Here is a 14,856-nt window from a genome sequence, read left to right on the forward strand (position 1 = left end):
TTGCACAAAAAAAAATTAGTAGGAGAATGTCGATAAAAAAATAATTAATTAAATTAAAATTTAAAAAGAATGTTATGAAAAAGGACATTTATTTAAGAAAGTCTCCAAAATAATTTGAATGAAAGATAAACTTAGAGGTAAAATATTTGAAAAAAGAAACAATTATTGGTTGGTTCCTTAAAAGAATTTATTTGCATTATTATTTGTTGAAGAAAGTATGTTGGGTTTTGAAATCAAAGAGTGGCGCAATCGAACAGTGTAATAATATTAGGTACTTTGTTTACCTACTCCCACACCAAACCTTGTTGCTGGTGGCGGACAACACGAGGGATATTCTCTCCCTTAATACATTTCATTTACAAACTTAAAATCACTCTTTCACTTAATACACAGAAGAGAGAACCGCGTCTCCTCTTCCGTTTCAGATCTCCAAAATGCAGACCGCGGCTTTCACTCTCTCTCCTTCCCTTCCTCTCCGTAACATCAATAACCGTTTCACACGTTCCCTTAACCTCCGTCTCTCCGCCAAATCAAACGACGCCGTCAATCCCAATGCCGCTTCCTCTTCCTCTTCATTCACTCGTCAATCTTGGTCCATTTCTCCTTCCTCTTCTTTCAAATTCAGACCTCTTCCTCTCCTTTCAACCTCCGATCCCTCTCCTCCTAGAGCCACTTCCGTTCCCGAATCCGCCGGCGAATCTGCCGACTCTAGTTCGTTGATTAAGACTCTTCAACTTGGATCGTTGTTTGGCTTATGGTACCTCTTCAATATCTACTTCAATATTTACAATAAACAGGTACTTTCGATAGATCTATTTCTCAGCGTTACTTTCGATAATAATCGTTTTGTTTATTTATTTGTATTGTGGAAAATTGTATAATTGCCAATGCTGACTAGTATTTCACTATTTTGAACTTGATTTTCTTTGCAGGTTTTGAAAGCGTGTCATTTCCCTGTAACAGTGACTGTCGTTCAATTTGCTGTTGGGACTGTTCTTGTAACGTTTATGTGGGCTTTTAATCTCTACAAGAGGCCCAAAATCAATCGCGCTATGGTATTTTAATATGTGCTTTATTAATTTAATAATCTATTAGTATTATTGAGTTATGTGTTGTTGATACTTGATCATGTATGTATTCATGTTTTTGTCTGTGTTATTTGGTTGCAGCTTGCAGCGATATTGCCACTTGCTGTGGTGCATACTTTGGGGAACCTTTTCACCAATATGAGTCTTGGAAAGGTGGCTGTCTCATTCACTCACACCATTAAAGCTATGGAGCCTTTCTTTTCTGTCATCCTTTCTGCTATGTTCCTTGGAGAGGTTAGAATGCTATTTTTTTTCTTCTTCTTTTTACTTGTATTTAGTCTATAGTAAATTTAATGATCATTGATATCAAACAAGGAAGGTTTTTAACTGTCTAGTACTTTCTGACACTTCGTATTGAATGTGCGTTCGGTGTTGGATGCCAACAAATGTGCTTACATTCAATCACTTTCATTTTTTTAAAATCATTAATGGTGTCCATGTGTCAATATCATATTTAGTGTCTATATTGGTGCTTCATAGGTTTTAAATCATGACTTCGATTGCGATCTTTGATGTTAGAGAATATTGCAGTCACATGGACATCGAAAATCTTGATGTTGCACCACAATTGCGGTTGCAGACTTTTTTTAAACTGTAATCGTATATTTCTTTGATAGTTGTCTAGCTTATGTATGGTATATGGTGAGAAAAAATAAATACATTTAATGTATTTAGAGGTGATGTTCTCCTATGTTAATCCCTTGTTTCACTTTCGGACAGATGCCTACACCTTGGGTGGTTGGTTCCCTCCTGCCTATTGTTGGTGGAGTTGCCCTGGCGTCTGTTACTGAGGCCTCTTTCAACTGGTAAGTTCTGCTCTGTGTTATGTTCCTTCTAGATGGACTGGTAAAGGGATGTGGCACTGTTTAGAAACTAAAGATTAGGTCATGTGAATTCTAATACCCTATTGTGGAATATTGAATAGGGCTGGATTTTGGAGTGCAATGGCTTCCAATGTGACAAACCAATCACGTAACGTTCTTAGCAAAAAGGTCATGGTTAAGCAAGAGGTAATGATCTGCGGACACTTCCTAATGTTTTGGATATTGTGTTGTTGATATTAATTTTTGCGATCCAGCAGGCATTTTATTTTATGAATCCCTTTTATGCTTAGAAAAGAGTAGAAAATGACAAGCATTTTGTTTTTCTCAGGAATCCTTGGACAACATAACTCTCTTTTCTATAATAACAATAATGTCCTTCTTCATGTTAGCACCTGTGGCTATTTTCACGGAGGGTGTCAAATTTACCCCTGCTTACCTGCAATCTGCTGTGAGTATCCTGTTGGTTAAAGTAGTAGGATTGCGGCTATCATGGTACTCTAAAAAGATATTATTGTATCGAGCTTGCTAATATATTATCGCATTATTTTTCTCCACAGGGCTTAAATGTTAGACAAGTGTACACCAGATCTCTTCTTGCTGCACTCTGTTTCCATGCATATCAGCAAGTGAGTTTTCTGTTTTAATGTTCTATGCTTAATTGTACCTCTCTATTTTATTTTTTGTGGGGAATGCATTGAATTTGCAACTTACACTTAGGGGTTTTTACTTGCTGCATGTTCTAACAGTCTTGTGGAAAGCATGTGATTTTTGGAGTGGGCTTCATTTGTAGTTAAAATAATTTTTGTAGTTTCTCCTTATCTTTTAATGTGTTGTTGGCCATTTTAACGAGAAAATGACTTTTTTTATCTCGGAAAATGTGTACTTTTAAAAAATAATCAATTGTTCTAGACTGCCCGAGAAGAAATGTTGACATGAAGCAAATGATCATCATTAGAAAAAAATGAATGAAAGAGAAAGCAATGCTATGATATTTTGCTACTAACTTGGGTCTTATATTAAGCTTTGCTTATACTATAATTTTTGGTATTCCGTTTGTAATGTTTAAAGGTTTCTGTATATCTTAATGATATAGTAATATTTTTCTGTGAATGGGCTTGCAGGTTTCTTACATGATATTGCAGAGGGTATCACCTGTTACCCATTCCGTCGGCAATTGTGTGAAGCGGGTCGTAGTCATCGTTAGCTCTGTCATCATCTTCAAAACACCTGTGTCTCCTGTGAATGCTTTTGGTAAGATTGCTTCTTTCTGGTTTCAACTGGAAAATATTTGAAGATTCTTACTGTGAAGTTTCTTAACACATCCCTTCACACTGACATGGCTGAGATTTTTTCTTTATATTTTGTTTATAGGCACTGCAATAGCACTTGCTGGTGTTTTTCTCTATTCGAGGGTGAAGCGAATTAAGTCAAAGCCAAAGACGGCTTAATTTTTAATGGTAATTTTTTTTGCTAGTTGCATCACAAATTCTGAATTTCTTTGTAGGTGAGATAGGAATATGAGGATTGCCTTTCTTGACCACATGCCACGCTTTTTCTTTTTGAAAAAAGTTGTGTGGATTTCATTATTTATGTCTGAGTAACTGCCTTGGTTTTGTTACATTAAAATATTTCCACATCAAGGTGTGATTTTGATGTATCATTCTCTTACAAGCATATAGTATGTCATCACTGTTTTGGTAGACACTATGCAAGTTCTTCTGCTTGGTAATGTCAGAGTAATGTCACTTGCCCAATGTTTTCACAAACCGACCTGTATTTATATTACAAATGTTGCTGCATCAAAGTTCTGATAATCTTAATTTTTGTGTCGAATTAGTTCTTTATCTTTTATAAGTTAGTCTTTTATATTTAAAAATGTTTCTACATTTGTACCAATATTCATTTTCCATCTACTTGTTACAGATTTACATGCATGGTCATTAAATATATACTAAAAAGAATGTTCCATTGCTCGGCAACACAATTAGGCTCCGATTGACTAAAAAGAGGTTACAGTCTTAGATGAAAATTCATATATAGAATCATGTTAATTTTGATGTTATTTTTATGGATCAAGGATCATAACTGTTATTTGGATGTATTTTGGATATTATTTTTGATGAGTCAATATTAGAATTTTCCTTTTTGAGTGATCACATTTTCAAATTTGTATTGGAAATGGGTGTGAAATGAAAGTGGTCCAACGATGTAAATATTTTTAAAAGAACTTGAAACAAAATAAAAGACTAAACGTTCTTTTGGAAACACAAGCTGAAGCAAAAGCTGCAATATGAAGAGTTTCCTGGCTGTACACATTCATCATCCTTTAAAGCAGTTCCAAACATGCTATAAGTCAAACACTAAAAATTAAGTTAAAGGATCTCAAATACAACTTTGCCTATTTAATACCATTTGCGTAAAAGTACACCAATGTTCAAGAATTTTGGTATCCAAGGAAAAAGAAATTACTGATACTAAAAGTTAGTATGTTTGTTAAGCATTGTTTTCTCACCATGTGTGGTTCTTGTGTTTTAGGCTTTTAGCAAAATAACTCAACAGCCAAGTCTGTGCAGCATTCTCATTGTACTGTGTTGGACTGTTGGTCAAGGCAATCCACTGCCCACCAAACCTTAGGCTTCATTAATCTAACCAAAAAATGGCCTATATTATATGGATGCAACTTCATCATGGGAGTAACTCTATTTTTGTGGGGAGATATATAGTAATTATTAAGCATTTTCAAGCTTAAAAAATAGTGTGGGCAGTTGCCTCCATGGAGGCTTCAATTTTTCAATTTTATCTTTTATGTTTTATTCATTTTTATTATTTATTTTTATTTTAATTCATTTTGGCCGTTCATCTTTTATATGTGGTGTATTTTAGTCTTTATCATAATCACGACAAAAGTTATAACATCCGGTAATTAGAATCCCTTTTAACACTTGTCAATATATATTTAGTATAATATTTTAAAAAAAAACATTTAACCTAATAATAGACTTGCACTTAAAAAAAATTGTATGCATTGAAATATATGTAAACTATTTAAAACGAATGACATTTATCAAAATTTACTGTATTTTTACCTCATTTTTATTAAAATTGCACACTAAATTTTAAAAGTAATCCAAGATTTGATCTCAATAATTCATAATAATAATTATACAACTGTTTAAAAAATTTATGATGAAAATTACTAAGATACAATACTTATAAAATATGAATTATCAAATAAATAAATAAATAAAAACCAAAAAGTATATTTAATAAAAAATAAAATAATATTTAAGCCATTTTTCTATTACACTTGTGTAAAAGACGAAAAGGGTTAAACTGGTAGTCAGCGTTGCACTAACCGCATCAACAAAAGACCCAAAGTCCAAAAATAAGGTGAAGTTTTACGGGGAAAGATAAAAATAGTTTCTGGATATTTTTGCTTTAAAAGAAAAAACTAAATCCAATAAAAGATAATGAAGTTTACAAAAGCATCCTAGATTTATAAATTTTTTGTATTGAGAGAAAAAAATATTCTATAATATCTTTTTACAAGAGTAAACGTCCAAAATGACCATTGGAAAAAATACAAAGAAAAACTTGCCCATAAAAATGGAAAACGACTGATCTGTTCTGCAAAAATTTCAAATTTCATTCAAGATATTCCTTTTTTATTTAAAGACAAATTCAAGTTATCCCTTGTGTATATTAAAATATCTCTAAAAATAATTAATTTAAGCCGTCATTTGAGAAAATAGTGGGGGAAAATAAAATTTTATTAAATATACTTTTATTACTTATGTATTTAAATTGATATATTTTTATTATTATTTTATATAATTTAAACATAATCGATTTATGTTATTATGGTAATATTAATTTTTAGTATATTATATATGATATTTTACTTCAAATTTGTTAAATTAATATAATTTTATAATATTATTATTAAAATAATATATTATAAATTATAATTTATATTAATTAAAAATTAATTCAATTTAAACTGTATTAATTTGGGTTGTATGAATATTTCTCTTAAAATCCATCCAAATCACACACCCCCAAAGAATATATAGATCAATGACTGACTTGAAATAAATTATTTGCATAAAACTTCTAAAATTGAAGTGGTCTAAATTAGTATAATTAGTATTGACATAATTCTTATTTATAGCGTCCCACTTTGTATGAAGCACACTCTAAAGTCTAAATTCAAAGACATTCAATCTTTTTGACCATAAACACAAAAAGCTTGTCTACAGTTTTTATGTTTTATTCGTCTCAAACTAATTGTTGCAAGTTAATACATGAAATAAAATACAACATTAACAAAACCAATTACATGTAATACATGAAATAAAATTCATTGACTTGCACTAATGATTAGTCAATTTTCTCATTGCATTTGTGTTGACCTACATCATTCAACCATTATTAATTACCTCATCTTCTTATATAAAACAGCTACATTAATTGGCACAAATTCTTATATAAAACAGCTACATTAATTGGCACAAATGGCGCAGAGTTCCGTTCTCTATATATATTACGGTGTAATATGTAAAAGTGATATGATGTCTTTTTTTGTTATATAAATTAATGACATATATCATGTAGGATTAAATGTGTATTTACCAAATTTTTTAATTATTAAAATTGTAATTATTTTATTAAGCTCAAATCCCAATTTTTTAAAACTAACCCTAAAACAAATACATTAATTTTTATAGATTAAATTATAATTTAGATGTTTATTATTAAAAACTAGAGGGAATAATTTATTAAAAAAATTACAAAAATAATTACTATAATTATAAAATAAAATAAAAATTTCAACCTAAATTTCAACTAATTTTTAATTATTAAAAATATCAACCAAAATTTGATTTACTACATCTCTCCAATATATTTTTATAAATTTACAACTTAAAATTCTTATATACAATATAATATTATACTTTTTATTTATTCATTAAAATTTTAAAAATAAGATCCTGATAATACCGAATAAATTTTATTACTATAAACCATTGACCATAATAATTAAGTATGTAATGTAAATACATAACGTAAAAACCATAATTGTCTTTATTAATGAGTGACAGTTACCAACTTAGACATGAAAATAAAAATATAATGTTAGATTATAATAAGATGTGATTTTATTTTATATTTTAACATTGGACCCTGAAATCAATTACCTTGTTATTAAACGCTTCTAGTGTGATCTTCTTCTATTTAGGAACACAAACGAGATTACTTGAAACTTAAGTGTGACACAAATTATTTTCTGTTACACTTTATGTCAATAGATCTTGAGACAAAACTTACACAAATCTATGCTTTAAAGTCACAACATTCACAAGAAAATTACTACACCAAACCCAACATGAAAAATCATGAGAATACTTTTGGTGGGTTTCCTAATTCATCTCAAGGATTCATGTAAGATTTTAATCACATTAATAAGTTTAATGTGAATGGGTCATTTTTCAATCCTGTTTCCGGGGTCCAAACAACAAATATAATATCATATATTATATATGATATTTTATATCAAATTTGATAAATTAATATAATTTTATAATATTATTATTAAAATAATATATTATAACTTATAATTTATATTAATTAAAAATTAATTCAATTTAAACTGTATTAATTTGGGTTGTATGAATATTTCTCTTAAAATCCATCCAAATCACACACTCCCATAGAATATATAGATCAATGTTTGACTTGAAATAAATTATTTGCATAAAACTTCAAAAATTGAAGTGGTCTAAATTAGTATAATTAGTATTGACATAATTCTTATTTATAGCGTCCCACTTTGTATGAAGCACACTCTAAAGTCTAAATTCAAAGACATTCAATCTTTTTGACCATAAACACTAAAAGCTTGTCTACAGTTTTTATGTTTTATCCGTCTCAAACTAATTGTTGCAACGTTAATACATGAAATAAAATACAGCATTAACAAAACTAATTACATGTAATACATGAAATAAAATTCATTAACTTGCACTAATGATTAGTCAATTTTCTCATTGCATTTGTGTTGACCTACATCATTCAACCATTATTAATTACCTCCTCTTCTTATATAAAACAGCTATATTAATTGGCACAAATGGCGCGGAGTTCCGTTTTCTATATATGTTACAGTGTAATATGTAAAAGTGATATAATGTCTTTTTTTTTGTTATATAAATTAATGACATATATCACGTAAGATTAAATTTGTATTTAACAAATTTTTTAATTATTAAAATTGTATTTTTTTTATTAAGCTCAAATCCCAATTTTTTAAGACTAACCCTAAAACAAATACATTAATTTTTATAGATTAAATTATAATTTAGATGTTTATTATTAAAAACTAGAGGGAATAATTTATTAAAAAAAATTACAAAAACAATTACAATAATTATAAAATAAAATAAAAATTTCAACTTAAATTTCAACTAATTTTTAATTACTAAAAATATCAACCAAAATTTGATTTACTACATCTCTCCAATATATTTTTATAAATTTACAACTTAAAATTCTTATATACAATATAATACTATACTTTTTATTTATTCATTAAAATTTTAAAAATAAGATCCTGATAATACCGAATAAATTTTATTACTATAAACCATTGACCATAATAATTAAGTATGTAATGTAAATACATAACGTAAAAACCATAATTGTCTTTATTAATGAGTGACAGTTAACAACTTAGACATGAAAATAAAAATATAATGTTAGATTATACTAAGATGTGATTTTATTTTATATTTTAACATTGGATCTTGAAATCAATTACCTTGTTATTAAATGTTTCTAGTGTGATCCTCTTCTATTTAGGAACACAAACGAGATTACTTGAAACATAAGTGTGACACAAATTATTTTCTGTTACACTTTATGTCAATGGATCTTGAGACAAAACTTACACAAATCTATGCTTCAAAGTCACAACATTCACAAGAAAATTACTACACCAAACCCAACATGAAAAATCATGAGAATACTTTTGGTGGGTTTCCTAATTCATCTCAAGGATTCATGCAAGATTTTAATCACATTAATAAGTTTAATGTAAATGGTTCATTTTTCAATCCTGTTTCCGGGGTCCAAACAACAAATATAATATCATATATTATATATGATATTTTATTTCAAATTTGATAAATTAATATAATTTTATAATATTATTATTAAAATAATATATTATAAATTATAATTTATATTAATTAAAAATTAATTCAATTTAAACTGTATTAATTTGGGTTGTATGAATATTTCTCTTAAAATCCATCCAAATCACACACCCCCAGAGAATATATAGATCAATGTTTGACTTGAAATAAATTATTTGCATAAAACTTCTAAAATTGAAGTGGTCTAAATTAGTATAATTAATATTGACATAATTCTTATTTATAGCGTCCCACTTTGTATGAAGCACACTCTAAAGTCTAAATTCAAAGACATTCAATCTTTTTGACCATAAACACTAAAAGCTTGTCTATAGTTTTTATGTTTTATTCGTCTCAAACTAATTGTTGTAACGTTAATACATGAAATAAAATACAGCATTAACAAAACCAATTACATGTAATACATGAAATAAACTTCATTAACTTGCACTAATGATTAGTCAATTTTCACATTGCATTTGTGTTGACCTACATCATTCAACCATTATTAATTACCTCCTCTTCTTATATAAAATAGCTACATTAATTGGCACAAATGGCGCAAAGTTCCTTCTCGAAGTATGTTTTAGTGTAATAGGTAAAAAGGATATGAAATTTTTTTTTTGTTACATAAATTAATGACATGTGTCATGTAAGATTGATATGTGTATTTATCAAATTTTTTAATTATTACAATTGCACTTTTTTTTATTAGAATCAATTTTTAAGGTTAAGATAGTATCTCCAAAATCTTTAAGAAGAACCCTAAAACAAATATATCAGTTTTTGTAGACCAAATTGTAATTTAGATGTTTATTATTAAAAACTAGAGGGAATAATTTATAAAAAATTACAAACACAACTGATGTAATTATAAAATAAAATAATTTTTTCAACCTAAATTCCAACTATTTAATTATTAAAAATATCAACCAAAATTTGATTTACTACATCTCTTCAATATATTTATTTTTGTAAATTTACAACTTCAAATTCTTATATACAATACAATATTATATTTTTTATTTATTCATTAAAATTTTAAAAATAAGATCCGCCACTTACAATACCGAATAAATTCTATTGCTACAAACCATTGACCATAATAATTAAGTATATAATGTAAATAACATAACGTAAAAACCATAATTGTCTTTATTAATGAGTGGCAGTTACCAACTTAGACATGAAAATAAAAATATAATGTTAGATTATACTAAGATGTGATTTTATTTTATATTTTACCATTGGACCTTGAAATCAATTTTACTTTGTTATTAAATGCTTCTAGTGTGATCCTCTTCTATTTAGGAACACAAACGAGGTTACTTGAAACATAAGTGTGACACAAATTATTTTCTGTTACACTTTATGTCAATGGATCTTGAGACAAAACTTACACAAATCTATGCTTCAAAGTCACAACATTCACAAGAAAATTACTACACCAAACCCAACATGAAAAATCATGAGAATACTTTTGGTGGGTTTCCTAATTCATCTCAAGGATTCATGCAAGATTTTAATCACATTAATAAGTTTAATGTGAATGGGTCATTTTTCAATCCTGTTTCCGGGGTCCAAACAACAAATTTTGATCCTTGTGATAATTTTACCTATGATTTCAAGCCTAATTTGTTGGAGAATAATGGTAGTGGTAATGCTTATGCTATGGACAATTTTTTATATGGAGGCTATGGTTTGAACATTTTTCAGAGAAATAATAATAAAGTGGAAATGTTGGTTACAAACCAACAAAATTATTTTCCCTTTAATATTAATTCTCAAAAAACCAAGCCTTTGAATTTTGTTGTACCTGATAAAATCTCATGCATATCACCAATGAATTATTACAAAAGAATTGGCATGAACAGAAACAATGCTAGAAAGACAGAAAAAGTTCAGAAGTCCAACATAGTCAAAGGGCAATGGACAGTACAAGAAGATAGGTAAAGAAAATATTTTCCATTATATTATATAATTTTATTTTATTTTGGAATTTTGGTCTCAAAAGGCTATGTATTTGTGTATGAAAAAACAGGTTGTTGATTCAGCTGGTTGAAAAATATGGATTGAGAAAGTGGTCTCATATTGCTCAGTTATTCCCAGATAGAATAGGAAAACAGTGCAGAGAGAGATGGCATAATCATCTAAGGCCTGACATTAAGGTACCAATTTATTTATCATTTTCTATACATAACTATATCTCAATTCTCAAAATAGATATTTAAATTTTTCGTCAGCACATGTATTAGCAATCACATACATTCATATTCGAAATTATATTTTATAAGTTATAAGTAATTGTCATAAATCATCGCTGAGATTGATAGTTCTTTTTAATATAAGGAAGTGCATTTTTTCTAATCTAAATATTTATATATAATTAACAAATAGAAATAATGATATTGTACTCATCCACATGCAAATGCACACACATTTGCAATAAGATTTTAACAATCCACCATCATATGATGAATTTTCATTTAGACAATGACATTTTTAGAAATGATGAAAATGAATTTGTAGCATTTAAAAAAAATAGTTTTTTGAAATGTGTGTTATTGCAGAAGGACATATGGAGTGAGGAAGAGGACAAAATATTGATAAAAGCTCATTCAGAGATAGGAAACAAATGGGCAGAGATAGCTAAAATATTAGCTGGAAGAACTGAAAACTCAATCAAAAACCATTGGAATGCAACCAAAAGAAGACAATATTCCAAAAGAAAGTGTCGTTCAAAGTACCCTAGAGGAACTCTTCTACAAGAATATATCAAAAGCTTGAACCTTGACAAAAACCCTCCAAAAGATTATAGAAGAAAATCTACCACTAATGCTACTTTGTTCAAAAACAAAACCAGTCAAATCACTCTGTCTCAAACACCTCATCAACAATTTTGTCTCAATCAGTGTTTGGTACCAAGTTCTGATTTTGATGATGTACCAGATTTTGAGAGTTTGTTTCAAGATGGGTGTAGTATTGATTCTCTGCTAGAGGATATAAAATCTGGATCAAGTGTTAATCTTGTTGATGAGACAGATATTATGGGATCAATTATGTTTGGAGTTGAAGTTAAGAAGGAGATGGTGTCACTGCTCAATTAAATTGCTAAGTTACCATTGGCAACAACATTATTTTTAGTTGTTTATTCTAAGTATATGTTTTTGGACCAAATTCAAAAGGATGGAACATGGACTTTGAGTAACTCATTCAATTACTCTTTTCTTTGGTGTTTCAGAAACAACAGCACATGACAGACCAGAAATGTTAGACATAATCGCTATAATCTACAAAACAAGAGAAAAAGTAACATTCTAACAATTTTCAATTAAAAATAACTACATTATTATTATTAGCGTATGTGATTTAAATGAAAATTGTAGTTAAATTCTGTTCCTTGTTTGAGGAGGAGAATATGTTATAAGTTCTTTTTAACTGGATTTGAGAATACTTAAATAAAAGTAGCATATTGTTGGATTTTCATTAGATTGTATCGATTTTAGCTCAACTAATAAATAGTATAGTGATATTGTCATTTCAAATACATAGTTGTGTATATGAATTTGTAATAGCATTTTTATTTTTTTACAGTTTATGATAGTATTATTATTGCTTTTAGAGAAACAAAAATTCTAGGTTTATACACGTGTACACAGCTAGACACCTTGGCATTTTGCATTTTGCATTTTGGGGTTTTTAATGAGTTTGAAAATAACTTATTCACAGCATTTATTTGTGACAAATTATTCACAACATATTTGGATTTGTTTTAAGATATAAAATATTTGTATAATTATTTGAAACAACTTGTGAATATTTGCTCTTTAAAAATAAAAAAACTTGTAAATACATGTTGATCATCCTAAACATTGTAAAAGCTATTGTGAATTTGTGATAGCTATCCCTTTACGTCGGTGGCATGAGTTGTTGCTTGTGAGACTCCAAGTGAGAGCATTAGAGAATTCTAATTAAGAGTTGGAAATAATTTGTACTCTAATTGTCTAATTCGTCCATTTTTCAAAATCAGTGAAGATGTAAGAGATATTTTTCTGAACCTTGATAAATCTTATGTCATTTTCTTATTCCTTTTTCTCTCTATCATGTTTTTGCGTTATCATTATGTATTGGTTAACTCATATTCATAACAATTAGTATAAAAGATTCCCATTTTTTGAAACATTCTGCGATGAGTTTAATAAAATTTAACATTAAAAATTGTACTTGTAACAATTGTAATGTCTTAATAATTTTTAAAATAGATATCAAAGTAAATATTTTGAAGTGTAAAATTAGTAATAAAAAAGTTAATCTTAAACACAAACATGAAAGAGTGGAATCATATCTTGGGTAGTGATGGATTTAGGTGTGATTTGCATGAGATTGTGTTTCAAATCTTATTATATTAAAGCCTCCCTCTTTCTTTTTGAATTAATATTTGGTCTAAAGATTAATTTTCACAACCGTTTTTTCGTTAATTCGTCTTAGTTTGAAGATGCTCTAAATTGTATAGTGGGGGACTCTATGTCCCTACCATTCAAATATCCTTTGAGCTTATAAGTGGGTGTTAACCCAAATCTAAAGCCCACTAAACCTCTTAGTAAGTTGCATTAATATAATTAATTAAATAGTTCTACATTGGTAGGACTATCAAATTATTTGATCAGGGATTTAAAAATAAAATATAAGTCTATTATAATTATAGACCAGATTGTATATTTAATAATTTATTTAATTCTTTTTATAAAAGATAGTAAAATTAAAATTTAGTTAATAAAAAATTAATATATTTAATGAATATTTTTATTTTTACATTGAAGATGGTAGCTTGTGCAAATAATTTAATTATGATGTATAGTTTTGGACGGTAGTAGTAAGTACGTATGAGAAAGTGGAAAGATCGTATGTTTTCCACTAAGTTATGTTTCTTATTTATCTTATGATATGGGCCCTAAATGATACACGAATCCTCATCCCATTAACTGAAGCAACCTTTTAAAAGTATCTCAAATGAACATGCATGCTCTTTTTACAAAGTAGACAACAATCTACATTTCACAATCAAATTGGCTGCCACCAGCTAGACACTTTTCAAATCTATAACAATATTCATTCATATATATACCTTCGACCGTATATAGGCTAAAATTATATATGTTCTCATTAAAGAGCCAAATCTTAATTCTCGTATCAAATTCAATGCAGTCAAAGTTTTTCCATATTCATACCATTGAAATATGAAATTTAGATCGTTTTATTTGGATGAAATGACTACAAATATATGATAGTGTGATTGCATCAATTTGTTTCTTTTTTAATTTATGTGGTTATTATACGTTGAAAATTAAGTTTCCCCTCTTCTCACACTTTCCATTAATATTGCACTTGTAGTTTAGTAGGAATTGGATACCAGTTAATATATGATAGGTTGAGATAGTGATTGCTATTAGGAGTATGTTTGATTTAATTTTGATTAGAAGTGAGTTAAATATAAAATTATTTAAATTTTGATTAATATTTAAAGTGAGTTGAATAATAAATTCATAATTAAAAATTATGTTTTGAAGGGATAAGTTTATCTTTAAATTATAATTTATTGTAAAAATAAAATCAATTATATTTGGACTTCATCGAATATTTTCAACCAATTCAATTTTCTGCCTTTACTTTTTTTTTTCTTTCACAAAAGTGAATACAAATATTCTCTATATATTGTTGGAAAAATAGTAATTAACTTTCTTCACAGTAACA

General features: G+C 28.0%; 2 protein-coding genes across 4 annotated transcripts; both read left to right on the top strand.

The window, feature by feature from the left end:
- Nucleotides 1–208: 208 nt before the first annotated feature.
- Nucleotides 209–4,585, top strand: LOC101495561 (triose phosphate/phosphate translocator, non-green plastid, chloroplastic). Of its 3 annotated transcripts, none has more exons than XM_012716313.3 (10): nucleotides 209–797; nucleotides 933–1,055; nucleotides 1,170–1,322; nucleotides 1,809–1,894; nucleotides 2,014–2,098; nucleotides 2,241–2,360; nucleotides 2,470–2,538; nucleotides 3,034–3,163; nucleotides 3,284–3,369; nucleotides 4,448–4,585. In XM_012716313.3, the coding sequence occupies exons 1-9, from the start codon at nucleotides 435–437 to the stop codon at nucleotides 3,358–3,360; spliced, it is 1,206 nt and encodes a 401-aa protein (XP_012571767.1). In that variant the 5' UTR covers nucleotides 209–434; the 3' UTR covers nucleotides 3,361–3,369; nucleotides 4,448–4,585. The 3 variants fall into 3 exon arrangements, with proteins under 3 accessions (XP_012571767.1, XP_004501921.1, XP_073225028.1); XM_004501864.4 differs by lacking the exon at nucleotides 4,448–4,585 and adding an exon at nucleotides 3,836–4,068; XM_073368927.1 differs by lacking the exon at nucleotides 4,448–4,585 and having other exon boundaries at nucleotides 3,284–3,748.
- Nucleotides 4,586–10,482: 5,897 nt separating this feature from the next.
- Nucleotides 10,483–12,579, top strand: LOC101503635 (transcription factor MYB98-like). The gene is made up of 3 exons (XM_073368830.1): nucleotides 10,483–11,054; nucleotides 11,147–11,273; nucleotides 11,676–12,579. Exons 1-3 carry the CDS (start codon nucleotides 10,483–10,485, stop codon nucleotides 12,210–12,212), a joined length of 1,236 nt encoding a protein of 411 aa, XP_073224931.1. The 3' UTR covers nucleotides 12,213–12,579.
- Nucleotides 12,580–14,856: the final 2,277 nt, after the last annotated feature.

Source organism: Cicer arietinum, chromosome 5 (assembly GCF_000331145.2).
Source record: "Cicer arietinum cultivar CDC Frontier isolate Library 1 chromosome 5, Cicar.CDCFrontier_v2.0, whole genome shotgun sequence".
Taxonomy (NCBI): domain Eukaryota; kingdom Viridiplantae; phylum Streptophyta; class Magnoliopsida; order Fabales; family Fabaceae; genus Cicer; species Cicer arietinum.